The following is a 24,913-nucleotide window of genomic DNA, read 5'->3' as shown; positions in this document are numbered from 1 at the left end:
GATCCAAATCAGAAGGTATTAGGGTTCAATATGGCTCCATGGCCATAGGGCTGCTACAGCATCAACAGGCGTAAGAAAAATTACAGCTGCAAAGATCTCACACATCACCTCATTCCAGCACTTCTAGGCGTCTGAGTTAATTCCCATTTCCACAGAAGACCAAGCCTATGCCTTTCAAGGAAAGTATTTATAGTCTATTTTATAAATGGGATAAAACCTATGGACCCCGAGCTAAGTAAGTGGTTGAGATAGGCTGAGGCTCTTTACTACACCATGCAGCCTCTAGGAGTCTACAAATCCTGGCAGGACTCTCTGCTCTGGGAATGACACCAGTGCCCAAGCCCTCAGCTGCGACAGGTTCTGCCACTGTCCACCTCCCCAAAGGGGCTCTCCCTGGTCCTCTTGTCACTCCCAGCAGGGCCTTACCCGAATATTGTCGTCATTGCTGTTGGTTTTCTCCCCTTTCCAGTTTAGACAGAGCTGGAAAATGGGTGGGATGGAGGAGTAGCCGGGGTTTAGCACCACGGCAGCCTGGAGTTTGGCTGGGAAGGGAGGGGAAAAAGGGAGAAATCAGTTCTGATATCCAACCTGACAGCTATGGACTCTCCCAATCGCACCCCTGAACCTACCTAGCTCAGAGGTCTCATATTAATCCGAGTGCTGCAAAGCCCATTCTGGTACTAAACTGACTTCTAGAATCTCCGAAGTGAAATTGCCAAGTTGCAGACCATGAGGTCCTATGACTCTGGTCCCTCCAAGGAGGCAGAGGTGTGTGGACTCCCCGAGTCTGGTCCACATTGGGTTTGCCCAAGAGTTCTATGTGCTCCTTTGACAGACATGTGTTTTAACTGGCATTTCTTTATTTGCCGGCAAGTTAAGGATTTTTCCCATGTGAAGACTTACTGTTTTTTCTTTCCAACAATACTGTGTATTAGCTGTTACATCAAATATATTTTCTCTATCTTGTTCCTTTCATTTTAAAATATTTTCTTATGTGAAACTTAATAGCCAACATTTATTGAGTACTTACTGCATTTCCAAGCACTGTGCTGAGACCTCTATGAACATTTTATTTCATCCTGACAGTGATGGGTCCTATTATTATCAGCTCCATTTTACATATGCGGAAACTGAGGCTCTGACAGAAAATTCCTTAATATCAAACAGTTGCAAAGCAGTGCTGAGTTTAACCAGAACTGCCTGATGTCAAAGCTGTGTTCATACATAATTATTAAATGAAATATTTGTATTTTTTAACATATTCATTTTTTTCTCTGCTGACCATTTTTGCCTTTTTCAATAGGATGACATTTATCTTCTCCACCAATGGACTAAGTATGCCATTCTTTTTTCACTATTTATGGGGGAGAAAAAGAACTCTCGGATCCTCCAGTAATTCAAATAACAGCAGACAAGAGAGTACAGGTTAAGACAATTGTTTCCGACAGTCACAACACTTATTACAAAGTGATTTCTTTCTCTACTATTGTGTTGCTTCTGTCGTAACAGTCTGCATATATTTCTGGATTTATCTCTGCTCACCAATTTTTTGCTTTTAATCTATGCTATGTAAAGTTTTCAAACTGATCTATTGTAAAACGACTTAAAGATTTATATATATATATATATATATATATATATATATAAATTTTATATATATATATATATATATATATATATATATATATATATATATATAAAATCTGGAATTGGTGCCCACATATTTAAATTTCACTCTTAATTTTTCAAATACAATAGTGTGTCTAATGAAAATCTTAATTATCATTCATGTGTGAATCTAGAATACTTATTATCTTTCTAAGCTTTCATCTCCTCAATCAGGAAGCAGAAGTGATGTCTTCCAATGACTTCCCTTGGGACTTTATATATTTCTTGGACTGCATATTTTGTGCCCTTTCAAAACAGTACTCTATGGTGTGTAGGGATGAGGTAAAAGTATTTTTTAAAAGGGGAGAGGATGGGTAGCAAATGCAAAAATTCCAAATAGTAGTCACCTACCATGAGGGAGAGAATGAAATGGGATTGCAGGCCTCAACTATCTGTGAAATATTTGATTTCCTCAGAATATTTTTAAAAACACACAAAGAAAAAGAGAAGGGAAGAAATTGGGGGTAGAGAAATTCTAACAAAGAGTACCACCTTTCCTTACATTTCTGCACTATCTTAAAACTACAGACAATGCCCTCGGCTCTGTGGCCACAGCACCAAGCCCCAGGGCTCAGCTCCTGTGGTCAGTGCCAGGTGTGCTGAGGTTGGGGCCAGACAACAGGACCACAGGGAACATCTGGGTGGCTCCAGCAAGAAGCCCTGGTGAATCAGATGCTAGGACAGCTGTGCAGAATCACAGCTTTCCATGCCTCCAAAATGAGTGCAGAAACTGCAGAAGGGGCAAGGTTGTGCCACCCTGTGAACTGGTGGAAGAATAGGTGTCTGAGTCTAGAGGGTGGGAAAGCCAAGGGCTAAGAGCTCAGGCTCAGAGGTCAGACTCCGTTTGTGACTGAGTCTTCATTCCCTCGCCTATAAAATGGGAATATTACCATCCCAGGGCTGTTGTGAGGATAAAATGAGATAAAGCACACATGTGGCTTCACTGCAGGACGAATCCTTGCTGAACAGTGGCTCTCACAATCATTACTATTTGCTAAGTCCCCCAGCAGGATTCCAGGATTTTTCGTTTCCGTTGGGCAACTCCCAGGAATGTTTTATTCTTAGTAGCTCCCCTTGCCTAGAACCACTGGGATCAGCAATTACCTGTGCCCCTTTCCACGAGTGCCATGTAGTAGAGATTGGTGTCCCCAGCCAGTCCCGCCTCCACAATGTCTTTGGTGAAATGCAGCTCCTAGAAGTCACCAGAGACAAGAAGTAATCTGCTAGCTCCTCCAGTCAAATCTCTTGCCCTTCTGGTGGAGGGGCAGAAGCTGAAAGGTGAGGTGGGCCTGTAGTCCCCAGGACAGCAATGATGACCTGTCACCCGTCTACCTACCATGTAATCGTCATGGGCAATCGCCACCCACTTCACCAGGCGAGAGACAACCTTTGCAGGGAAGAGGTATTGGCAATCACTGGTAACTGGTACAATGCCATGTTCTAAAAGAGAGCAAGACGGGTGGTGTCACAGGTAGAAATCAGGTGCCACAGCTAGGTAACTGGCATCCTCTGGAGGGCTCAAGTGGCTCTGTCAGCTGTTCAGGTATACCTGGCACTCAGGAGGTACCCAGGTGACGTGTGCCAAGAATGTAGGCACACAAACCTGACCTTCACCCAGTGCTATGTGCTTGTAGCCAGACCCAGCACCAGCCTTCACGGTGCTTTATCCTTAATGCAAATGAGGGTCAGCAAATCAAAACCCCCTGGCAGCTAGAACCTGGGACAGTGCCTCTGCAGCAGTGACTGTTAATTAGATCCAATAGCCAAGAGGGCTGTTTTCACAGCTGACCTTGATGGAGGTGTTCCTAAAGTGTTCTGTGTCAGTTTCTCTAAGTGAGAAGAGCTAGAGAACTGCTCCAGGGTAAATTCCTGCTGGCGTTCAATAAGCAAACATGCCGACACAGTAAGTGCTGTCCAGGATGACAATCATCCAACCTTGAGACAAAATTAATTCAGCAATGCTGATGGGGAGCAAGGCCCGATGGACAAGCAATGCTGCCCTGGAGAGATCAGGGTCCAGGTGGAGCCCGAGAACTGAACCAGAGACGTAGGGTCTCCAGATGGATCTCAGAAATCCAGTGCCTTCCCTGACAGTGACTCTTTGACCAGAAATAACTTAACCGCTACTACTCTGAAAATGCCTCGTACATAGTAAGCCATTGACAAGTCTTCACTGAATGAATAAATGAAAATAAGCCCTCATAGGGCCACCATCTTGGTCAACGGCTCATCAGAATCACCTGGGAGCTTATGAAACACAGAGGGGCTCAGCCTCATCCTGGAGGGTGTCAGCTGAGGTCTCAGGGGAGGAAAGGGGGGTGGATCCCTGGAAAGTTGTGTTCAAATAAGCTGAAGGTAAACTTCATAAAGCAGGAATTGGACTTCTACTAAGTATCTGTAGAAAGCACACCAAAGTCTGACATGCACTAACTTAGGAGGCGCTGCTCCTGACCAATGCACTCACTTGTGCCACCCAGAAGGCTTTGGGCCTCCTCTGTGAACTGGGACAGCCCTGATGGGAGCTCAGATCTCTGCATGGATGGGCCTGCAGCTCTCCCCAGCAGCCCTACCAACACCTCTGCTCAGCGAGAGCCACGAATCCAGCCCTCTTTGATTTGTTGTCAGGATTGAAGACATCTGAGTGAAGGGCTAAGTCATTTTTGTCCCTGTGTTGTCCGAATGGCTCTCAAGTCACGGCCCGAACACCAGCTTACCCAGGGATGCAAACTGTTTGTGGAGGGCCAGGCGGGACTGCACCCTGGTCTTCAGCAGTTTCATGGTGGTCTCCATGTGGCTGGAGCTCAGAGAGTGGTCAGCAGTCACCGTGTGCTGTGGATGACAGCAAGTGTCACACCTGAGTGCTCCCCGTCCCCGCCTCCAGGCACTGCCTCTCTCCTAGGACCTGCCTGCCTGTGGCAGCCGAGAACACCATGCCAAGGTGGGCACCTTATGGGAATGGCAGGGTTTAGTTGCTTTGATAGGCCAGACACTGAGTCCCAGCAGGAACAATACAAGCTGCTGGGTTCTTCAGAGGCTGTGGCCAGTTCAAGAATAGGAAGGCTTCTATTAAGATGCCAGGTCCCCTAGGGTTCTGCTTACACTTCACTTTTGGCCTCTTTGTGCGCAAAACTGAGGGGTGGCAGAGCCTAGAGTTGTGTTGCACCCACAGCAAGGACCCAAATTACTTTGATCTAGAGGGTTACTAGATTGAGGGAGAAGGCAAAAGGTATATAAACACTTTAGACCTCGGACATTTTAGGGTCCTGAGTGGAAGGAGGACAGAGCATATAGTCCTGAGGGAAGGCATTCTGCTATTTTAAAGCTCTCAAAGGCCATCAGAAACCTTTCTAGGGTCTGTATGGGAGGAGAGAAAGTAGAGCTCCAAGGAGACTAGATCAGCGTACACACCTGGGGCTGCTCTTTTGGGAAGTGGAGGCCACCCAGCTTCTGTACCCACAGATAGGGGTGACCCAACTCAAGTACGTAGTCTCTCAAAGTCAGGATGCTGCAGAAAATAACACAGAATAAAGTGATTTTATCAGTCCTTTCTGCAGTGGTCCCAGGAGATAGCCTCCCTCCCATCCCCCACACAGGCCCGTCCCGCAGGCTCAGCCATGCTCACAGCCATGCTTCCAGCAAACTCTCTGGACTTCATTGGTTCCCTGTGAATTTCACCTCTCCCATGTTCACTTTTTTTCCCCCCGACATCCTTCAACTCATAAGCAAATCTCAATCAAGTCGGTGCACTTGACTTCTTCACCAGTCTACCAATTTATAAAATATTTAAAAACTTTTTACTCCTCAGAGAAGTAAAATGTAAAACATTTTGACTATATCACGTGTTCTTACCACGTTCCCCAAGTTTTGATACTTTCACCCTTTCCCACCTACCCATCCATGACCTCCACTTGCCTCATAAGCAGGAAAGGGCATGTGTCCCCTATTCGCAACACAGCAGTCCCTCTACCCCACCCACTGTCCCCTCTGCCCTCTGAGAGGCCACTGGCCTTACAAGGTCTCCGGCCTTGGGCTTGAGCCACCAGAGAAACTCAGAAGCAGAGAGGAAGAAACACCGCTGACTCACCCAACTTTATCAAACTGGTACTGATTGGCTGGATTTGGAGTTTTCTTTCCATGATCCCCAGGATACAAACAGCTCAGGACTGAGTCAGGAGACAGCAAGTCACTGAAAGGGAGAAGATGCAGTGAGAAGGCAGGCCGGCACCTTGCTTCGAGGCAGACTAGGGCACTCGGGGATGGGAATGCCACCTCTCACTGATGACCAATGCCACCAGTTACTGCTTCCTGTGGGCCAGACCCTTTATACACTTGAGGTCATTAGATCTTCATAACTCTGTGAGGTAGGGAGTACTATCATTTCCATTTTATGGAGGAGAAACTTTGAAAGATATGGCTTGTCCAAAATGCTAGGAAGTGCGGGAGCTCGGGATTTGCAGTGTCTAATCAAAGACAGTAGTGCCCTTAACCACCAAATTAAAAAAAAACACCTGTCCCTTGGAGAATTATAGGTGACCAGGGCCTTATCTCAGGGGAACAAAGCCCTGTGACACTGAAAATAGATATAACAATAATTTCATAGATTCCTTTCTATGCCAGAAAGAACAAGTGTGCAGCTTTAGTGCTGTTTATCTCACTCTGACCAAATTTCACGCTACTCACAGAAAAAGGTCCCCTTTATCGTCCCAGAAAAAGACATTAGCACATGCACTGGAGACAAAGTGACCCAATACTATAAGTAGATAGACAGCGACGCCACTGCCACCCACCTAGAATGGTTAGGGCACAGCCTGTAATTAAACGTGAGAAGCAGAGAAGAGACTGGGGGGTGTGTGTGTGTGTGTGTGTATAATATAATGGAGTAATCTGATCACAAAGGACAACAGGGCCCATTGTTTCCCTCAACCAGCACAGGGTTCTCCTTCATCTTTTCAGGGACAGCATCCAGAGTAACTCAGGCAGCAGGGCTGGTCCTGCTGTGCTGAGCCCCAGGCATGCCTTCAGGACTTAACACTGGGGCTCTGGTAGCTTCTGGCTCTTCACTGTTCTCTGTCTCTCTGAGTCTGTCTGCCCCTTTCACTGCTTCCCATGGAAAACTGGCTAGAAAATAAACAAGAATTCCTAATCTTTTGGCCAATGTTTACAGACTATTACTATGTAATAGAAGGAATCAACTGAAATAAAACAGAACAGCTAAAACTGCACATGATAAGGGTTTCTAATCGACAAAACCTAATGGGAAAATCAAATCTTCTTGACAAAACTTACATCTGCAATATGTGGCTCAGGACAACTGAATTTGGTAAAAATAATAGACATAAAAAGGGAAGCTATATATAAAAATACAACACCAAGAGCGGCCGGATGGCTCAGTTGGTTGGAGTGCGAGCTCTGAATGACAGGGTTGCTGGTTCGATTACCACATGGGCCAGTGAGCTGCCCTCCACAACGAGATTGAAGGACAACGACTTGGAGCTTAGAGCTGATGGGCCCTGGAGAAATGCACTGTTCCCCAACATTCCCTTCCCCCGCAAAAAAAGAAATACAACACCCCACCAAAAATTATTCTATTCGCCAAATCTTTCCTATAAAATTTTAATGGAAAAAAAAGGATTTAAAAAACAAAACAAAACAAAAAAACACCTCGGTAAAATAAAAATGGAAAATGACTTAAAAACAGTTTAATGGCTTAATGAAAAATTAATGGCTTAATGAGGAATTAAAATGCCTTAACGGATATCATTCTGGATAATAATTTCTTAAGGAAAAATCAACAAGGTTGGCATAGTTCTGATTAAAATGCATGCATTAAAAACATTAATTTCCTAATGAATAGATCCTGGCAAGTCATCAACATTGCAAACATCACAAACACAGAGACAACCCATCTCCCGACGGAAGCACTCAACATCTGTGACGCAGTCCCTGCCCTTCCGTCACCCTCCAAAAAATCAAAATGGAATCTGATCAAGCCTTGAAATCTAACAATGAACATGAAATACACGGGGAAGGAGTGACTCATTCAATTGTACGGTAGGGATGCAATCATCAAAATCTCATTCTCGGGGACCTACCGAGCAAACAACACACTTTCTTAGCAAATAAAAGAAAAAGGCAGGCACATTCAGATGAAAAGATGCTTGAGAGAAGCTTCACCCAATTGCAACATAGAGTTATCCCAAGTCAAAATCCAAACTGTAAAAAGAAAACAGAACTAACAAAAAACACTTATGAGAAAAACAGGGAAATTTGAACTTGGACTGGTTATTGGATAACATTAAGGAATTAGTGTAATAATGTGATTCTATTGAATAAAAGCATTCCTATGTTTTAGTAGATAAATAAAACCATAAACCAGGCTGGTGTCTCCAGGGGCCAAAGCAGCCTGTACCTGAGCAAAGGCCTCTGGGCTGGGAGTCTGGAGCTCTAGGCCCAGGGCTTCCATGGTCATATGGCTCCCTGGACCTCGGTTTCTCCATCTATACAACAGAGGGATGAGCTAGGCAACACCTGAAGGCCCAGAAAGATCCAATTCTGGTTTTAAAGTGGTGTTTCCTTTTGAGTCTCCTCCCTCTTTGGGGGCCAGTGCCCACCTGGCAGTGACAGGACAGTGGTACGCAGGCGTATTTCCTCACCTGGTAGAGCTACTGTGAGAGTTCAACGAGTTGATGATAAACACAGCTGTCATTTACCAAGTGCTTCACTTACGCTAAGCATCTGACCTGACTCTTCACAAGCTCCCTGGACGGGGATACTACAATGAACAACCACAGAATGAGGAAACAGACTCAGCAGCCAGGAAACTCAACAACAGCTGCACGCAGAGCTGTACGTGGCAGACCTGAGACTGGCCAGAGCTCCTCAGCAGGCAGCAGTACTGTCCCCATCGCTGCACATGCACAGCTTAGAGGAGGTTAGAGTTAAGCACGCACTAAGGCCAGCCCGAAACCCTGTTATTAGCAGGCAGAGCACCTGAGACATGAGCAAGCAGAATGCTCACGACAAGGAGCTCCATCCGGACCGGGCCCTCACAGAGCCCGAGCTGCTCACTGCACCGAGCTCTGACTGAGCAGTGTAACCGTGCGTGCTACAGAAGCCAGCCTTGGGCTCCCTCTGCTGGGGTCATGTGAGTGGGAATGGGGTCAATTTTATCCAGAGGGCCCCAGGGGGTCAAACAACACTCAAGCACAGGGACCAAGGCGGTAGCCCGAAGGGGGCATGGACTATAAACGCAGGGTAGAAAACCCAGGAGGCCATCAAGCACCAGATCTGTGCCTCCTTCAGTGGTCCTTCTACAGCTGACATGATGACTCCGTGGGACCAGGGAAGAGCAGGGGCAGGAGCGCCAGGCCAGGGCAGTGCTCTTATAAGTGGGCCTATTCCACCTTACGGCCCTTTCGGTCCTCCTCCCTCCTTCCTGCTTCTGGATGTGGAACAAGACTGCCGTGCTCAGGGGCTTCCTGGGGATGCTCGACCTATGGCTGTCACTGTGCTTCTGTGCACCCTCCTCAAAACCCCCGCAGGGATCCACCACAGGCCTCCTCCCACTGCCCAGATAAGGACAACCTGGGATTGAGCTGGAAACCAAAATCCCAGCACCCTGGGATAGAAGGAGCAGCCTACGTTTGTCGACCTGGTAATGTCTGCCAACTCTCATTTTCACATGCACGCTCTTTCCACACTGGATGTAAAGAGCTGGTATTCAGCCCCAGCTACTCAAATTCCAATACGCTGCAGTCACTTTTATCCTCTGCTGTGTAGTAAGAGGACTTCACCAATTCAAGTCCGTGAGCGCTTTGTAAGAAAAATACCAGCGATGTGCCAGGACTTCTAGGCCATGTGGCCCTAACCAGGGACGTCAACGTAGCCATGCACCTCCTCAGAGCCAGACCAGGACGAAACCGAGTGGCCCGGCACCAAGGTTCTCGTCACTCCCCCCTCCCTCGGCCCACTCCCTGCGGCGCCTGCCCAGTACCCTGCACTGATGGGGGTGATCAGCTCCGTGGCGGTTGTCACTTTGGCTTTTACTGTCATGATGTTGAGGTTCATGAGATAGTAGAAGGTCAGGTGAAGCACACTGTCATCTGGAGGGGGAGGAAGGAAAGAAGAGATCATTTACGAGTTAAACATGAGAGCAGAGTCAATAGTGACATAGAAAGGAAAGTCAATGAGGCTCTTAAGATCCTTTATTATAAAAACAAAAACTCAGTGGCAATTTAATGTTGAGGAAGAAAAGCAGAGCTTTTACAAATTCTTTGCTACTCCTCCCTCCAAAAGGTGGAGCTTCATTTCCCTCCCGATGAGTGTGGGCTGGACTTAGAGACTCTGCTTCTAACAAATACAATATGGAAAGGGAGTGATCCAGTGATCACCAAGAAGACCCCAGTAATCACCAGTAATAAGGTTCACATCACCAAGTAATAAGACAGTGATACCATGTACCCCATGTCACGTGACGAGGAGAGCACATCTACGGTCTTCATCCCCAAAATCCACAACCTCAGTCTAATCATGAGAAAACACCAGACAAGGCCAAACTGAGAGTTATCCTACATAATAAATAAACCTCATCTTCAGAAGTGTCAAGGTCATGAAAGACAAGCAAAGAAGGGGGAACTGTCACTGCCTGGAGGAGACTAAGGGGCACGAGGACTAAATGCAATGGGAGCTCTTGGAACAGAAAAATTCCATTAGAGGAAACACCAGGGAAATCTGAATAAATCCTGCAGTTTAGTTAATAGTGTCGTATCAATAAAATCAACATTGGCTTTGATAACTATACTATGGTTAAATAAGATGTTGACATTAGGGGAAGCTGGGTGAAAAGCATAGGACAATGTGGACCGCTGTACTATCCCTGCATTATCACTGCAACTCTTCTGAGTCAAAAATTATCTCAAAATAAAAATTTACTTGAAGGCAAAGAAAGGACCAGTGTGTAGAGTATGTTTCCATTTGTATAAAAGATAAAAGGAGGAGGAGATATACACTTGTATAAAAGCTTCTAAATACATAAAATATGTTTCTAGAAAATATGTAAGAAACTTGTCTCAACAGTTGACCAGAGTCTGGGAGTCGGGATGAGAGGGAAACTTACACTTGACTGTGAACACTTACACTGCTTAATGCTTTATCACGTGCTCCTTCATCCATACCAAACCGATTTTAAAATATATATTCTCTGTAGAACACAGTCCTACTTACATGGTGATTAAATTAGGCACGTTGGTCATATTACTCAAAACCTGCATACTCTCGCAACTTGTTCTGTGTATCTGACTTTGAAAATTCAAAAAGAGGTATAGTTTTAGCAAGCATCCCTTATGTGTCTAGTTTTGTTGCTCTGTTGTTGTGGTCGACTTAGGGGGAAAAAAAAAAATCAAATGAACTCCATGGAAAACGATGAGGAGAAACAGAAATATGAAACCAGAATCTTTTCTTAGGCAAAGAGGCCTCTGGCTTGCTGGCGCCCGTGCAGCTGGCTGAACCCATAGGTGCCATGAGATCTACAGAACAAGGGGGAACAGACCTTTGCACTTCAGGTCCAGCATGACGGACAGCGGGTGCCTCTTCAGCATCTCCTTGCGCTTGTCATCCAACTGAACGCCCAGTGTGGGTCGCCGGCGTTTCTGGACAACGGAAAGAACGGAGCTGATGAGCACTGATCGTACAGACGTCCCCTTCCTTTTCCTACCAGCAGGGCCTCAGCACTGCTGCCTGAGACCTGCTGTTGCAGCTCTCTAGCTGCCAGCCTCCCAGCAGCCCTTTCTCTCGAACCGCTTTCTTCTGCTTCTAGGGTGGGTGGCACCTGCCAAGCAGCAGGCCCCAGTGCAGCTGCCTGGCACCCCCACAAGAAGGGGCTCTCACCGTGGTCTGCTCCTCCTCAGCGTCCGAGTCGCTCTCGTCATCTGCAGCCACAGAGAGAAGGCATCTATAGGTGAGGGGGTCCCCAAGTCTCCTAAAAGCGCCTCAACACATGGGGTATAAAGGGACCCAGACTCTGTCGCTTATAAACAGGTTTCTTTAGGATGAAAAATAATCTGCTGCTTCTTATTCAGTATAGAAAACATGGTGATGCAAGAAAAAAAGAGAAGTGACCTATAACCCCACCACCCCTGTCTTTTAAAGCGCTTTTTAAAGTCATCCTATGGGACACAAGCCCCTCCACTGGTGGCGGTGGTGGTGATAACAATAACGGTAATATAAACAGCAGCAGCAGCTCACATAATCGGAGGGGTTGCTATGTGCCAAGGATGATGCTAAGGGCTTTGCTGCATGATCTCGTTTAATCCACGTAATAATTCTACATGAGACACAACTATCCCGTTTTGACAGGTGAGAAAATAGGCCCAGAAATGTCAAAGCGCTTCCTGGGGATCAGTGAGCTAGTGAGTGGCAGGGCTGACAGCCAAAGGCAGTGCTTGCCCGTCTACCCCTGTGCATTCAGACATTCAAGTCCAGCTTCCGGAGACATAATCAGTACAGCTAGGACCAGCGCTGTCCTTGGAGGCGGATTCGGTGTCCCTGGAAGTAGCCACGGGAGCCTTGGGGCAGGGTGCCAAGCAGCACGTTACCTTGGGAGTCCTCAGGCGGCTTAAACAGAGCCTTGGCTTCATCCACACTGCCTTCAATCGCCACGGACAACGTCTTATCTGGGAGCAAGAGAAAGCTTCATGTGATAGCCGCTGAGGGAAGGAGCTACGCTACACAAGCAGGCCAGCTCTGGGACTGCATTTCTTCTGCCTTTGTCACAGCTCCTGACTGCCCGGCGGTGGGAGGGCAAAAGCCCTTTCTCCAGATGAAGAGGAACAAGGTAGGAAACTTAAGTCTTTTTTGCATCATTAACTGAGAACAAAACCCAAAGTGCAGATTCCTGGACAATATCACCTGAGACTAGTGGTGAACATCTCTGTTTTCAGGTTTACACCAAGGCACAGAAATCCCAACCTGGGGCCTAAAGAAATCCCAACCTGGGGCCTAAAGCGACGTGGCACTCTCCTGCCAACTGCCTTAAAGGTTCTCATGCAGAAGTCCACGAACTGTCGACACCCCAGAAACGACGGCTCTCATCTGAGTAAGTGGTTATTCTCTATTCCACACTATACCAAGCACTTGGCTGGCATTGTCACAGTTAAGTGGGAGGCAGGAGGCCAGTGGGCAGGAACTCGGATGCTACAGTCCAGACCGAGGCCCGAGGCCCTGCCCCACCAATTCCCAAACAGGTGACTGGAAAGGTATGTCACAGCTCTGAGCCCCCGTTTCTGCATCTATGAAATTGGAATGTAACAAATGACAGCTGTCCGGCAGAATGGTGAGATAATAATGCTTATAATGAATGAGCTAATGCTTATGATTTTAATCATAAAATAATTTTTAAAAATTTTAATCTTTACAACAACCCTATAGGAGCAATGCTATTATTATAGCCATTTACAGATGAGAAAATTCAGGCTCTGAGAAGTTTGATACAATAGCCAGGAAATAGATAAGCTAGATCTATTCAACTTGAACTTGGCATCCCAAGTACGAAGCTAAGAGACCTGCTCCATGCACCAGGTCTGAAAACTTCCTGAGTAATGCCTGGGCCTGCCTTGGTGAAACTCCGTGGGTCTCGTGCTGGGAGGTCAGACAGGCCACCACCCTTCCTGCTCCATTCAAGAGTATACAGATTACAGATAGTCACAAGAGCCTGAAACGGTTTGCCCAACTGCACTAAGGAGGAAGGGTGAACTTCCCCCAAGTGGCAGGCCACTGAGATAATATTCCCAGGTGGCCAACCACTGGTCTCTCTCTGACAGCCCTGCATGAGCCATCACACCTCACCCAAACGAGCTAACGGTCCCCATCCACCACTGGCAAACTTTAGAGCGGTTTAATCCTGAAATTCTACAATAAAATGGGAATGGAAACAGGTTGGGGTTTAATCACAAAAGAAAGGAATATTACTCACCCTGTCTAGGGGGCTGGGAGGATTTCATATGAGCTGATGATGGAAACAGGAGGGAGAACAGAACAAAGGGGAGGGAGAGGACCCGGAGGAGCAGGAAGACACAAGAAGAGAGACAGTAAGGTGTCGGTGTCTACAGCTGGAGGAGAGGCATGCACTGGTGCCACATCTGTCTGAGGCTGTGGGGTGGGCTGGGGTTGAGAAAGAAAAGTTGAGGGGCTGAGTGAAAGCTGCAGTAGGGCAAGAGGCAGCGTCTTCAAAAACTTCTCAAAACCCTAGTGGAGTAAAGGGCTGCCCTTGCGCTTAATGAGGACACATCTTCTCACTGGGTCATTCACCATAATGACATGCAGCTTGTTTGGGGCCTGGGACAGCCTGGGAGAGCTTGCTGGGACCTGTGTTTACCAAGCCTTCTCTCTGAAGCAGAGCAAGAGGTGCCAATCCATCTGCCAAGCGTGCCTTGGGTTGCCTGGGCACTGCACCCAACGACCAACCAGCCAGGCTCATCCAAGATTCAAAGCCAACCATTCTGAAATGCCCAGCAGGTTAGTCCAGCCTCAGGCCAGCTGGTCAAAGCAGCCATGCTGAGTGGTGCAGAGGGGAGGCAGCATTTGTCACCTGAGGGCATCTCAGCAGGACCTGGGAGCTTTCCTTAGCAGGCAGTGCTTCCAAATGACTCAGTCAGCCATGGCTGCTGTGCCCACAGCCCCTCTTCCTCACCCGGCCCGATACTCACCACAGGCCTGCCCATAAGCAGTGGCCTGGACAAAGAGAACATAGAGGGGAGGCGGCAGGTGTCTGGCCGTCTCGTACTGCTTGTGAGCCTGGTCAAACGGCATGAACAGGTACTCTTGCACCGGGAGGGAAGCCTGCGTGCAACAAAAGAAGGATTTTTGTTTTCCCGCTTCAGGTAGTCCAGGTATGACCATGTAGCCACTTAGTTACCCTATATAGTTTTTATTATGGAAGTGATACATGGTACGAGCTAACAAAACTAACGTGGATAAAAGGTCAATATAAAAAAATCAATTGCATTTCTTCATACCAGTGAGAAAATAAACTTAAAAAAAGACAGCATTTCCAATAGCATCAGGAAAACATCAAATACCTAAGAATAAATAAATGAAAGGTGTCTCAGCCTCTATACAAAGAGGAGTGAAAGATCTATATGAATGGACACATATGCCATGGTAATGGCCTGGAAGACTCAATACTGTCCAGATGTCAATTCTCCTGGTCTGAACCTAGAAGGCAAAAATAGACTAGCTGATGGGGCAGCCGGTTGGTTCAGTGGTGAGAGCAAGGTGGGTGCTCGTAACAGCAACGTTGCCGGTTCGATTCCCACAGGGGCCAGTGAGCTGCGCCTTCCAGAACTAGATTGAGAACAATGATTTGACCTGGAGCTGATGGGTCCTGGAAAAACACACTGCTCCCCAATATTCCCCAATAAAAATTAAAACAAAAAAATAGACTGATTCTAAAATTTATACGCAAGTGTAAAAGGCCAAGAATAACCAAGACAACCCTGAAAAATTAAGTTGTAGGACTTTTACTACTGAGCATCGAGACTCCCCCCCCCCACTCCAGTTCAAGCCGTTGTTTCTCAGTCTAGTTGTGTTGGGCACAGCTCCCTGGCCCATGCTGGTATTATGAGCCTTGTGCTCCCCCTGGCTGAGGCCGTCGGTCACCGGGCCAGTCATTGGTCGGCCGCTCCACAGCAGCTTTCGCCAGCTGCCAGCTGCTCATGCTGGCTGCCGGCCACTCACGCTGGCCGCTGGCCACCAGCTGCTCCTGGCAGCACACAGTAGCCCACGGCAGCTCACGTTGACCTCCGGCTGCTAACAGCAGCCCAGCTCCAGGGAGAGCCATTGTTCACAATCTTAGCTGTAGAGGGTGCAGCTCACTGGCCCATGTGGAATTGAACTGGCGACCTCAGTGTTAGGAGCACCGCACTCCAACCACCTGAGTCACCGGGCTGGCCCCAAGACTTCTGATAAAGCTACAGTAAATAAAACAATGTAATATTGGTGCATGGATAGATACCATAAAGAAAAACATTGGTAATTAGGTATTAAAATTAAGAACATCTGCTCATAAAAGGATACCATTACAAGAGGAAAGTCACAGAATGGGAAAGATACCTGCAGAAGACTCATTTCCAGAAAATAGAAAACACTCCAAGCAATCCAACAGAAAAATGGGCAAAAGACTTGAATAGGCCCTTTTCTAAAGGGTTAACCCAAAAGCTAATCAGTATATAAAAGGTGCTGTGCTCACTAGTCCCAGGGAAAAGGAAACTAAACCCAAAAGCAATGCCCTCCAGATGGCTACAATTAAGGAGACTGCAAACATTAAGTGTTAGCAGGATGTGGAGCAATCAGAACTTCCACATGGTGCTGGAGGAAATTTTCGAAAGTCAGTACAATCACTTTAGAAAACTTTTGGGGTCTTCCAAACCTAAATATATGCATGGCATATTTTTTAACAACCCTACCTTTTTGTTTCTATTTTCTTTCTGTCCAATTATGAAGTGCTCTTGGGAATATCTCTTAACAATTCTAATTCTATGCCTAGAGTTGAAAGGAAGAAATGTAGATCCTGCCAAATCTCAGAAAAGGGAGTTTATAACTTCTCTAGGGTCCTTTTGCAGTTCCACCGTGTTAACCACTTACCCTGCTTCATAAAACTAAGGATTTAGACCAAATCTGGCTTCACAAAGCAAACAGAATCAGGTCACCTATATAGAAAAATATTACATTTTATAGGTGAAGTGGGGATTTCTCACCCTAAGGTCTCTAATGGCTTTCAAATATAAGCTTTTTATTTATTTTTAAAGATTTTATTGGGGAAAGGGAACAGGACTTTATTGGGGAACAGTGTATATTTCCAGGACTTTTTATTAGGGAACAGTGGTGTGTTTTTCCCAGGCCTCTCATCAGCTCCATCCAAGTCAAGTTGTTGTCCTTTCGATCTTAGTTGTGGAAGATGCAGCTCAGCTCCAGATCCGTTGTTAGTTGCGGGGGGGCGCAGCCCACCATCCCTTGAGGGAGTCGAACCGGCAACCTTGTGGTTGAGAGGACGCACTCCAACCAACTGAGCCATCCGGGAGCTCAGCTGCAGCTCAGCTCAAGGTGCGTGTTCAGTCTTAGTTGCAGGGGGTGCAGCCCACCATCCCTTGAGGGAGTCGAACCGGCAACCTTGTGGTTGAGAGCCCGTGCTCCAACCAACTGAGCCATCTGGCCACCCGGGAGCTCAGTGGCAGCTCATTGACTTCATTTTAGTTGCGGAGGGTGCAGCTCACTGGCCTATGTGGGAATCAAACCGGCAGCCCCGTTGCCCAGAGCCCACGCTCTAACCAACTGAGCCACCCGTCTGCCCTTTTTTTTTTTTTTTTTTTTTTTTTGGTAAAGTTCTTTTCAGAGCGAGATCTGGCTGAGCATCTGGCCCTGAGGTACAGTCAGGGCGATCTAACAGATATCCACAGAAACATACTTAGATGCCTGGAGACTGTGGGCTAGTGGAGACCACACAGAGGGTAAACTAAACTTAAGAGTTTGCTAAAGTGTTTTACCTGGATGAGGCTCTGGGTGAAAAGCAAATGTCCAGGTAAATGTGTATATATATTCCTGAGCCCACCTGGGCAGCATTTCTTCCACCCAGGACACCAGCTGGATGGACGTTAGCCAGGACCATCCGTGCGCTGTGCCCTAACACAGATTAGGGTAACAGATAACAGACCTGACAAAACCCAAAGGGAGACATGGCTGCTAGTGGCCTCAAGTCGGCAAGATTTCACTGGTTCTTCAGGGACAGCAAAGCAAAAGGCTCGGGATAGGAGGGAGGCCCTCACCTGCATGATGCTGTTGAGGCGGGGCTGGAGGCTGCTCAGGTACTCCTTCTTCACCTCAATCTCCTTAAGAATCTTCTCCTTGTTGGATAGGCACTCTCGGTACTTCTCTGCCAGCCTGTTGAGGAAGGACAGAGCACTGGTACTAGATGCTCTCCAGGGATATCCTGACGTGCCTGTTTACTGTCAGAATCCACCGAGGAACAGCAGTCGGGATGAACTAATGTTTACCAAACACTTACTATGTGCCCAGCACTTTGAGAACTCTTTATAAGCATTATTGCATTCATTGCTATAAAAACATTGGAAGATCGGGACTTTTCTCATCCCCAAAAGAGGAAAGTAAGGCTCAGGGAGGTAAGTAACTTGCCCAGGGTCATCCAGCTAAGAGCAGGCACAGAGCTAGGATTTAAATCTATGCCTGTCTGAATTGTACACCTGAAATCTATGTAATTTTACTAACAATTGTCGCCCCAATAAATTTAATAAAATAAAATTTAAAAAAATAAAAATAAATCTATGCCTGTCTGGCTCTATCCATAACCACTAGGAAATACTGTGTTTTCCCGAAAATAAGACCAGGTCTCATATTAATTTTTGCTCCAAAAGACGTATTAGGGCTTATGTTCAGGGGATGTCATCCTGAAAAATCATGCTAGGGCTTATTTTCCGGTTCGGTCTTATTTTCAGGGAAACACGGCACCTGTGTCATCTCCTGCTCCATTTCTTGCTTTTAGAAGCAAGAGCCAAATTTTCACAAATGTGGTCCTAGCAGTTACAGGACCCAAAAGAGACTATCGACTGGCCTGAGTAGGGCAGGGTGGCGATGGATTCAGACCAGTGACACAGGATTGCAACACTCAGGGGTCAGCCTGTGCCCAGGGCAAGTGGTGTACTGGACAGGGGAGTGACGGACCAGCCTCATCTGCTAAAAAACTGACACCAATTCTCTCTGAACCAGACTTAGTGCTTATTAAATTCACCACATGGACCAATGGCACAGAATACATTCTACAACAGAAAAAGCATGGGGTAAAAACAGCTGCTTCTCCAACAAAAAATACAACAGGTGTGCCAACCAAAAGCCCTAGAATTCTTGTACAAATATGAAAGGGAAAAAGTCTCCATAATGGAAGAGATGCAGCCATTAAAACTCCAATGTGAAAAAAAACAAACACCCACCATATTCTTACAAAGACCTAGATTAAATTACGCAGCATAGACATTCTATTTACAGTTAATAACTAAAAGCTCTTTATTAGTATAGGAAAATTTTTTATATAAAGCTGTACCTTGAATTAATTATGATAGCAAAAAATGGAAACCACCTAAAAGCAATCCAATAAGGGAATAATTATATGAATTATAACTTGTGTATACATGAAAATGTTGTACAACCTTCTAAAATAATATTTGCAAAGCTTTAAAATACCACAGGGATATTCTTAGAGGCAGGGGGAAAGCCAAAAAATAAAATTAGATTCATAGTACAAAGGTATTTAGGTCTCAGGTTTGAAAATTTTAAAGAAAAGTTATTTCAACTTTCTGTTACAGCCTTAAGCAATTCCAACCCTACCCATGATGCAGTTGGCCAAGTCTGAACTATCAGATGTCAATTAATCACAAAATAGGATTTGGTCTTAGAGACTATTCTGTTGGCCACAGTGTTTTGCTGTCTGATTGTGGGTCATGACAAAGGACTAATCCCCGTGGGTAAAGGTCTGTGTCTGCACAGGTGAACAAAGTTAGGAAAGAGGAAACGCCACCTTTTCCGCTGCTCCAGCTCCCAATCCAGACGTGCGAGGGTTTGCTGGTGAGGGTCACCCATGGTGACTTCAGCCTTGCTGATATCTGGAGGCGCGTCCTTATAAAACTCCTCTAAACTGACCAGATCAATTTCTTCATGCTTTGACCTGCAGACAAAAACAAATGTCAAGTTGCTGGTCTTAGGAACCCAAACTGTGCCTTAAGCAGGCCCCCAGTTTCCCACGATGTACGCCCACTTAGCCTAGGTCCTCAGCTACCCAGCAACCTGGAGTCCATTCTTGTTAGCAAATGCTCATTAGCAAATGTTTCAGTTTGAGAGAGGTAGTTGGTGACATGCCACAGGATCCTTATCCATGCTGTCCAACCTTTTTATCCATGAATTAGCTAAAGACCTGGACGGGATGCTTATCAAATTTACAAGTATCTCCAAGCTGAACAAGAGAGCTAAGAGCTTCAAGTGATAAAAATACTATGGTCTAGGCCTAGATTGCTAGGTTGAAATAGGAAATGTTATTTAACAGGAATAAGGGTCTGCATTTAAGTTCAAAACATTAACAGTATAAGCATGGAATGGGGACGATCCAACATGACATAACCAGATGTGAAAAGATCCAGAGGTTTTAATTGTTGCATGTACAGTGACACACATGTATAAAAGAAATCCAATACTCTTTCCTGAAGTAACACAGTGCACAGGTCACAGACAGATGATGACCGTAATAGCAGCTACCATGTATTAAGCACTCACTGTATGTCAACCTTACCTCACTTCATTCTCAAAACAACTCTATGAAATGGGGACTTTTATCTCCATTTTTCAAATGATATGGAGTCTTCCACAGTTAAGCAGCTTGCCCAAGGTCACACAGCTAGTGAGTGGCAGATCTGGGATTTGAACCCAGGCTGTCTGACTCCAGGGTCTACCATGGCCACCTGCCTCTCCATAAGCCTGAGTTCTGCTGTATTCTGGGTTTGTCAGCTTTTATCTGAGTGACGGTTACAGGTTGGGGTATCACATTCTTTTATTTTGTTTTTATACCTTTTTCACTTTTGAATACCTAAAGACTCACAAGAAGTTTCAAAAATAGTACTGAGAGTTTATTTCCTCTGTCTACATTTCCCTGGGTTCCCACAATGATAATATCTTATCTAAACACAGTACATTATCAAAACTAGGAAACTGACAATGGCAAAATACTATTGTGTTTCCTTGAAAATAAGACCTAGCCAGATAATCAGCTCTAATGTGTCTTTTGGAGCAAAAATTAATATAAGACCCGGTCTTATTTTACTATGAGACCTAACCTTATGTAATATTATAGTATAATATATAACATAATATATAAAATATAATGTAATATAATATAATGTAATATAAGACCGGGTCTTATACTTACATTAATTTTTGCTCCCAAAAGATGCATTAGAGCTTATTGTCCAGCTAGGTCTTATTTTCAGGGAAACACGGTATTAACTCAGGTACAGACCTGATGCAGATTTCACCTCTTAGTATTTAATATTATTATGTGATGAATTTATGGAGCAGATAAAGATGCCTCTCAAAAACCAGCACCATTATTATTAAAATACACAATGTCTAACTTGCCCCCTCACCCCAAGTTCATTTAAATAAAATATGCCTCCTTTGAGTTTGCACAAATAGTTCTGACCAAGCAAGAACACCTTCCCTTCTCTTCCTCTTTCTACTCCTTCCTCCTTCTCATCTCTCAGCTTGGATTTACCAAAAGGCACTGCATTTTAAGAACACTGCCAAACTCTAGTTTGTTCAACTGAAGGCAGCTAAGCAGCAAGAAATTCAGGTTCCAAAGAATAAAACCCATTTACAAAAATGAACTATTGGAACTTTAGAGATGAAAACTGGGCCAAGAGGTTAAAGGACATTCACTAGAAGTGAGTTGCTCCCACACAAGGTGCCCAGGAATCAAACTGGTAATGAGTGTAAAGGGCCCTGCTGGGAGAGAGAACTGCTTTTGACCAGGTGCAGAGCTCAAAATTCAAAAGGGTCAGACAGGCTTCTGAGTTTCTTTGTGCAGCCTGAAAACATTGCTTCCAATTTTCCCACTCGAAGTGATCTAGTAACCCTTCTCCCAGGTCCTGCAGTCTCTACGCTCATCTGATTTCTTTTAAAGAGACTAGCTCAACACAGAGCTATGTAGGGAAAAGCAGTTACCAACAGACCATCTTGCCAAAGCCCTGTCCTGCAAAACTCACTTAAACTCCAGACATTTGGTGATCTCCTTCTGCAGGTGCATCACCTCATACAACAGGTTCTGGAGCTGCAGGTGATAGGCATCTACCTTCTGCTTGGCCTGAAAGATAGACAAGGTCAGAGGTGAGTAGGGCAAGTCAGCGTGGGGCAGGGCAGAGCAGCAGCAAACTGACAGAAAGGGCTTATGAAGGGAATGGGGAGGAGAGAGGAGAAAGAGGGTTAAACCTCTCAACTCCTACCTCATGTGTCTGATCTCTTCCTTTCTTCAACCTGATGTGGGCTAATCGGTTTAGCTTCTTTAGAGTCATGAAATGCACACAGCTCTGGATCCTCCGATCTTCAATCTCGCCTGCCTGCGGGCAAAGAAAAGCGGGTCAACACCTCACCAACAGGTGCTGGCTCTGCTTCCTTCAGCCCCAAACCAGACACTGGGAGGAGCTCAGAACCATGAGAAGTGTCCGAGGGAGATGAAAGAATGACTGTACAAGGGAAATGCTTAAGGTTTGCAGGCAAAAAAGCAATTTCTGCTTGGACTGAAGCAGTAAGAAATGAAGATGGAGCAAGTGTAGCCAATGCCCAGTTACTATCTGTCCCTGCATATTAGACACAGAAATCCTAACAATAGCAACATCCTGCCATATAATTTGACCTCTATAAATAACATTATAGAATAATTTAAATGAAAATAGAATTATAGCTGTAAAGCTTAGATACAGTAGAATAGGTAAGATGTAATAATCTTAACAATATTGGCCAGTAAGTATAAGCACAAATCAGTGAGATTCCTGGAAAAACATGGGTTGTTTTTTGTTTTGTTTTGAACTTATCCATCTAGTTTTTAGTCACACTTTAGTTTCTCTGCCCAAAGCCTGGTTTATTCATTTAATATTAATAATCCATTTTGGTCTCTGATTTACTTGTACATATCCACCCTTATAAGCAAGGACATTTACATGTACCACCATTTCTCAACAACTAGCAAAATGCCTATCACTTCATAAATATTGGTTGGCTGAATTATCAAATTATAGTTCTGGAAAAATTAATTACCCTGTACTTTCGTTACTGTAAGTGGTGATTGGGTGGTGATGAGACATTCCAATAAATTAACAGGCAGGTCCCTGGAGCCCCCAGGCTCCAACTACGTATTCACAGCTAGGACAGAAGACCAAGATCAGGAAGGGCTTGGGTAGGTGCAAAACAGATCCATCCATGCAGACCCACCAGGTTCGTGCTCGTCTCCTTACCACATCCTTGCCTCCCTTGCTCTTCAGGTCCTGGATCTCGGCCATGAGCCTCTGTAACTCCTGGCATGTGTACTTGTACAGCTCGTAGTCTCTGCCAGGGTCCCGCAGATCCACCTCAGCCTCCTCGCTGTAGTATTTACCTTCCTGTGGAGGCAAGAATACAGGCTTTGGGTGGGGAGTACAGTCTCCATGTTGGGACAAGGAACATTGGCTGGGATCAGTAACAGTGAAGCCCCACATCAGGTCTCTAAAGGATCTGGTCCTCGAATCAAATGTTGGTCCTCTTTTTAAAATGGAAAAGAATTCCTCTTTTCTCCTTTCTGATTATAAAGTAATGCATGCTTGGTGACAGAGATTCAGCACATTGTGAGGAGTATCAAAAATGAAATGAAAAATTGCCTGTAACCTCACCTCCCAGGCTGAAATAACTCCACTGTTAATACTGTGGGTAAATACAAATTTTATTTTCAAACAAAATGGGATCATATTGTCCATGCTATTTAGTACACTTTCCCATCACAATAAATATAGCTCTCTATCAAAATGGCTGCATGACAGATAGTCTGTTAAATAAACCAGAATTAATTTAACCAAACTTGGGTGTTTAGGTGGTCAAATCAAGCTTCAACAGAGACTAAAATATTATTACTCTCCTAGCCTTTGGAGTAAACAGAACATCTCTTTAATACAGTCAACTAGTTAATAACACTGTATTGCATATTTGAAAGCTACTAAGAGACTAGATCTTAAAAGTTCTCATTACAAGAAATTTTTTTGTAACTATGTATGGTGATGGGTGCTAACCAGACTTACTGCGATCATTTTGCAATATATCAAATAGTGAATCATTTTGTTGTGCACCTGAAACTAACATAATGTTATATCAATTACACCTCAATTAAAAAAGAGTCAGAATCATTGCCCCCAAAAGGATGAGGCCCTTCATTAATCTTGATTTCGTAAATATGAGGAAAGTATCATTTCCTACTTAAATTTTAGTGCATATATTTCTCTATTCTAGTATTAAAAACAAACAAAAAACATAACCCATCAAATAATTAAACAGTTAAGTCATAAATGAGCTCGACAGATTCAAGGATAGAGAAATAGCAAAGAAGAAGAACCTATTGAGTACAGGAGCCCTCAGGCCGCAGAAGAGGTTCTGCGGGCATGTAGTTCTGGCACTGTCTCCGTAGCAGACAGCAATGCAAAGCTCCAGTGGCATGCTGCAGATGGACTGCCTTCTTCTGACCACCAGGAACATTGGAGACACACACCATACTAGCATGAATTCTCTGTTCAGGCACTAATCATGTCTAATATAGGCTTGTTGGTTCTCGAGATGCTGCAGCTAAACTCGATGTGGCTACTTTGTAGAGCCAAGTGAATTCTGGGCACCCGGTTAAGCAGAGGCCACCCTGGAGGCTGTCCCTGTGAGCCTCAGCTGCTGTAAACCCACAGCCAGGTGCCTGGCCACAAGCTGCAATTTCTCAGCAGCATGGCAGCCCTGGCTGATCTCACCTGCTCAGTGTCAGAACGATTACGCTTCCCTTCCGATGGAGCTCCATCACTTCGGATCACTTTGGGCTTCCGTTTTTTGCTCGATTCTGATGACATGCTGGTTTGGTGAGGTCAGGCAGAAACAGCAGAAACCTGTTAAGAGGAGAAAGCTTTTGATATTTTCCAGAGTTGGAACTGGAAATTTTCCTGAAGTCAGAATACTTGCGTCTAACTTTCAGTTCTAGCCATTTACACCCTTGGTAACTCAAGAAAAGGAACTCAACGCTCCAAAGGCTCAGTTCAATCCCTCAGGCTATCCAAAATGACCTCATCTTCTTAACCTCCACCTCCTTCAGAAGAACCACCCCACGGACCAAACTATTCAGACTGCCATGTAAGCCCATTACCAATACTGTTGATAGATCACTGTGTGCTGGACCTTGATCTAAGCACTTTATGGGTATGTTTGCATTTGATCCTTTTAACAAAACTTTTAGATAAGAACAAGTACCATTTTACAGGAGGACACTGAGATCAGAAAGGTGAATGACTTGCCCAAGGTCAAACAGCTAGTATGCTAAAGCTTGGGTCCATCTAATGCCACATCAGCGCTCTTGAGAACTACATTATTGTGCTTCCTAGTCTTGCCACTGTCTCATCTGGCAATGTCATCAACTTCCTGGTTGACC

The 24,913-nt window shown here is 45.2% G+C and overlaps 1 protein-coding gene across 8 annotated transcripts in view; it reads right to left on the bottom strand.

The window, feature by feature from the left end:
* Positions 1-24,913, bottom strand: part of THOC5 (THO complex subunit 5) — a 29,410-nt gene that overhangs the window by 3,148 nt on the left and 1,349 nt on the right. For 6 of the 8 annotated variants that reach the window (XM_019743094.2, XM_019743090.2, XM_074321641.1 and 3 more), the window contains 18 exons: positions 24,246-24,377; positions 22,725-22,868; positions 21,717-21,830; positions 21,480-21,577; positions 19,247-19,393; positions 17,484-17,598; positions 14,370-14,502; positions 13,637-13,669; positions 12,261-12,338; positions 11,554-11,594; positions 11,216-11,315; positions 9,662-9,770; positions 5,753-5,854; positions 5,077-5,173; positions 4,383-4,497; positions 3,005-3,108; positions 2,773-2,860; positions 427-542 (listed from right to left, as the gene is read on the bottom strand). In XM_019743094.2, coding sequence (XP_019598653.2) covers positions 427-542; positions 2,773-2,860; positions 3,005-3,108; positions 4,383-4,497; positions 5,077-5,173; positions 5,753-5,854; positions 9,662-9,770; positions 11,216-11,315; positions 11,554-11,594; positions 12,261-12,338; positions 13,637-13,669; positions 14,370-14,502; positions 17,484-17,598; positions 19,247-19,393; positions 21,480-21,577; positions 21,717-21,830; positions 22,725-22,868; positions 24,246-24,341 — 1,830 coding nt within the window. In that variant the 5' untranslated portion in view covers positions 24,342-24,377. The remainder of the gene's footprint in view (positions 1-426; positions 543-2,772; positions 2,861-3,004; positions 3,109-4,382; positions 4,498-5,076; positions 5,174-5,752; positions 5,855-9,661; positions 9,771-11,215; positions 11,316-11,553; positions 11,595-12,260; positions 12,339-13,636; positions 13,670-14,369; positions 14,503-17,483; positions 17,599-19,246; positions 19,394-21,479; positions 21,578-21,716; positions 21,831-22,724; positions 22,869-24,245; positions 24,378-24,913) is intronic. The other 2 variants (XM_019743096.2, XM_074321643.1) reach the window with 1 other exon arrangement.

Source organism: Rhinolophus sinicus, linkage group LG16 (genome assembly GCF_036562045.2).
Source record: "Rhinolophus sinicus isolate RSC01 linkage group LG16, ASM3656204v1, whole genome shotgun sequence".
NCBI lineage: Eukaryota > Metazoa > Chordata > Mammalia > Chiroptera > Rhinolophidae > Rhinolophus > Rhinolophus sinicus.
The sequence above is the reverse complement of the archived record's forward strand: the minus strand, read 5'-3'. Positions and strand labels throughout refer to the sequence as shown.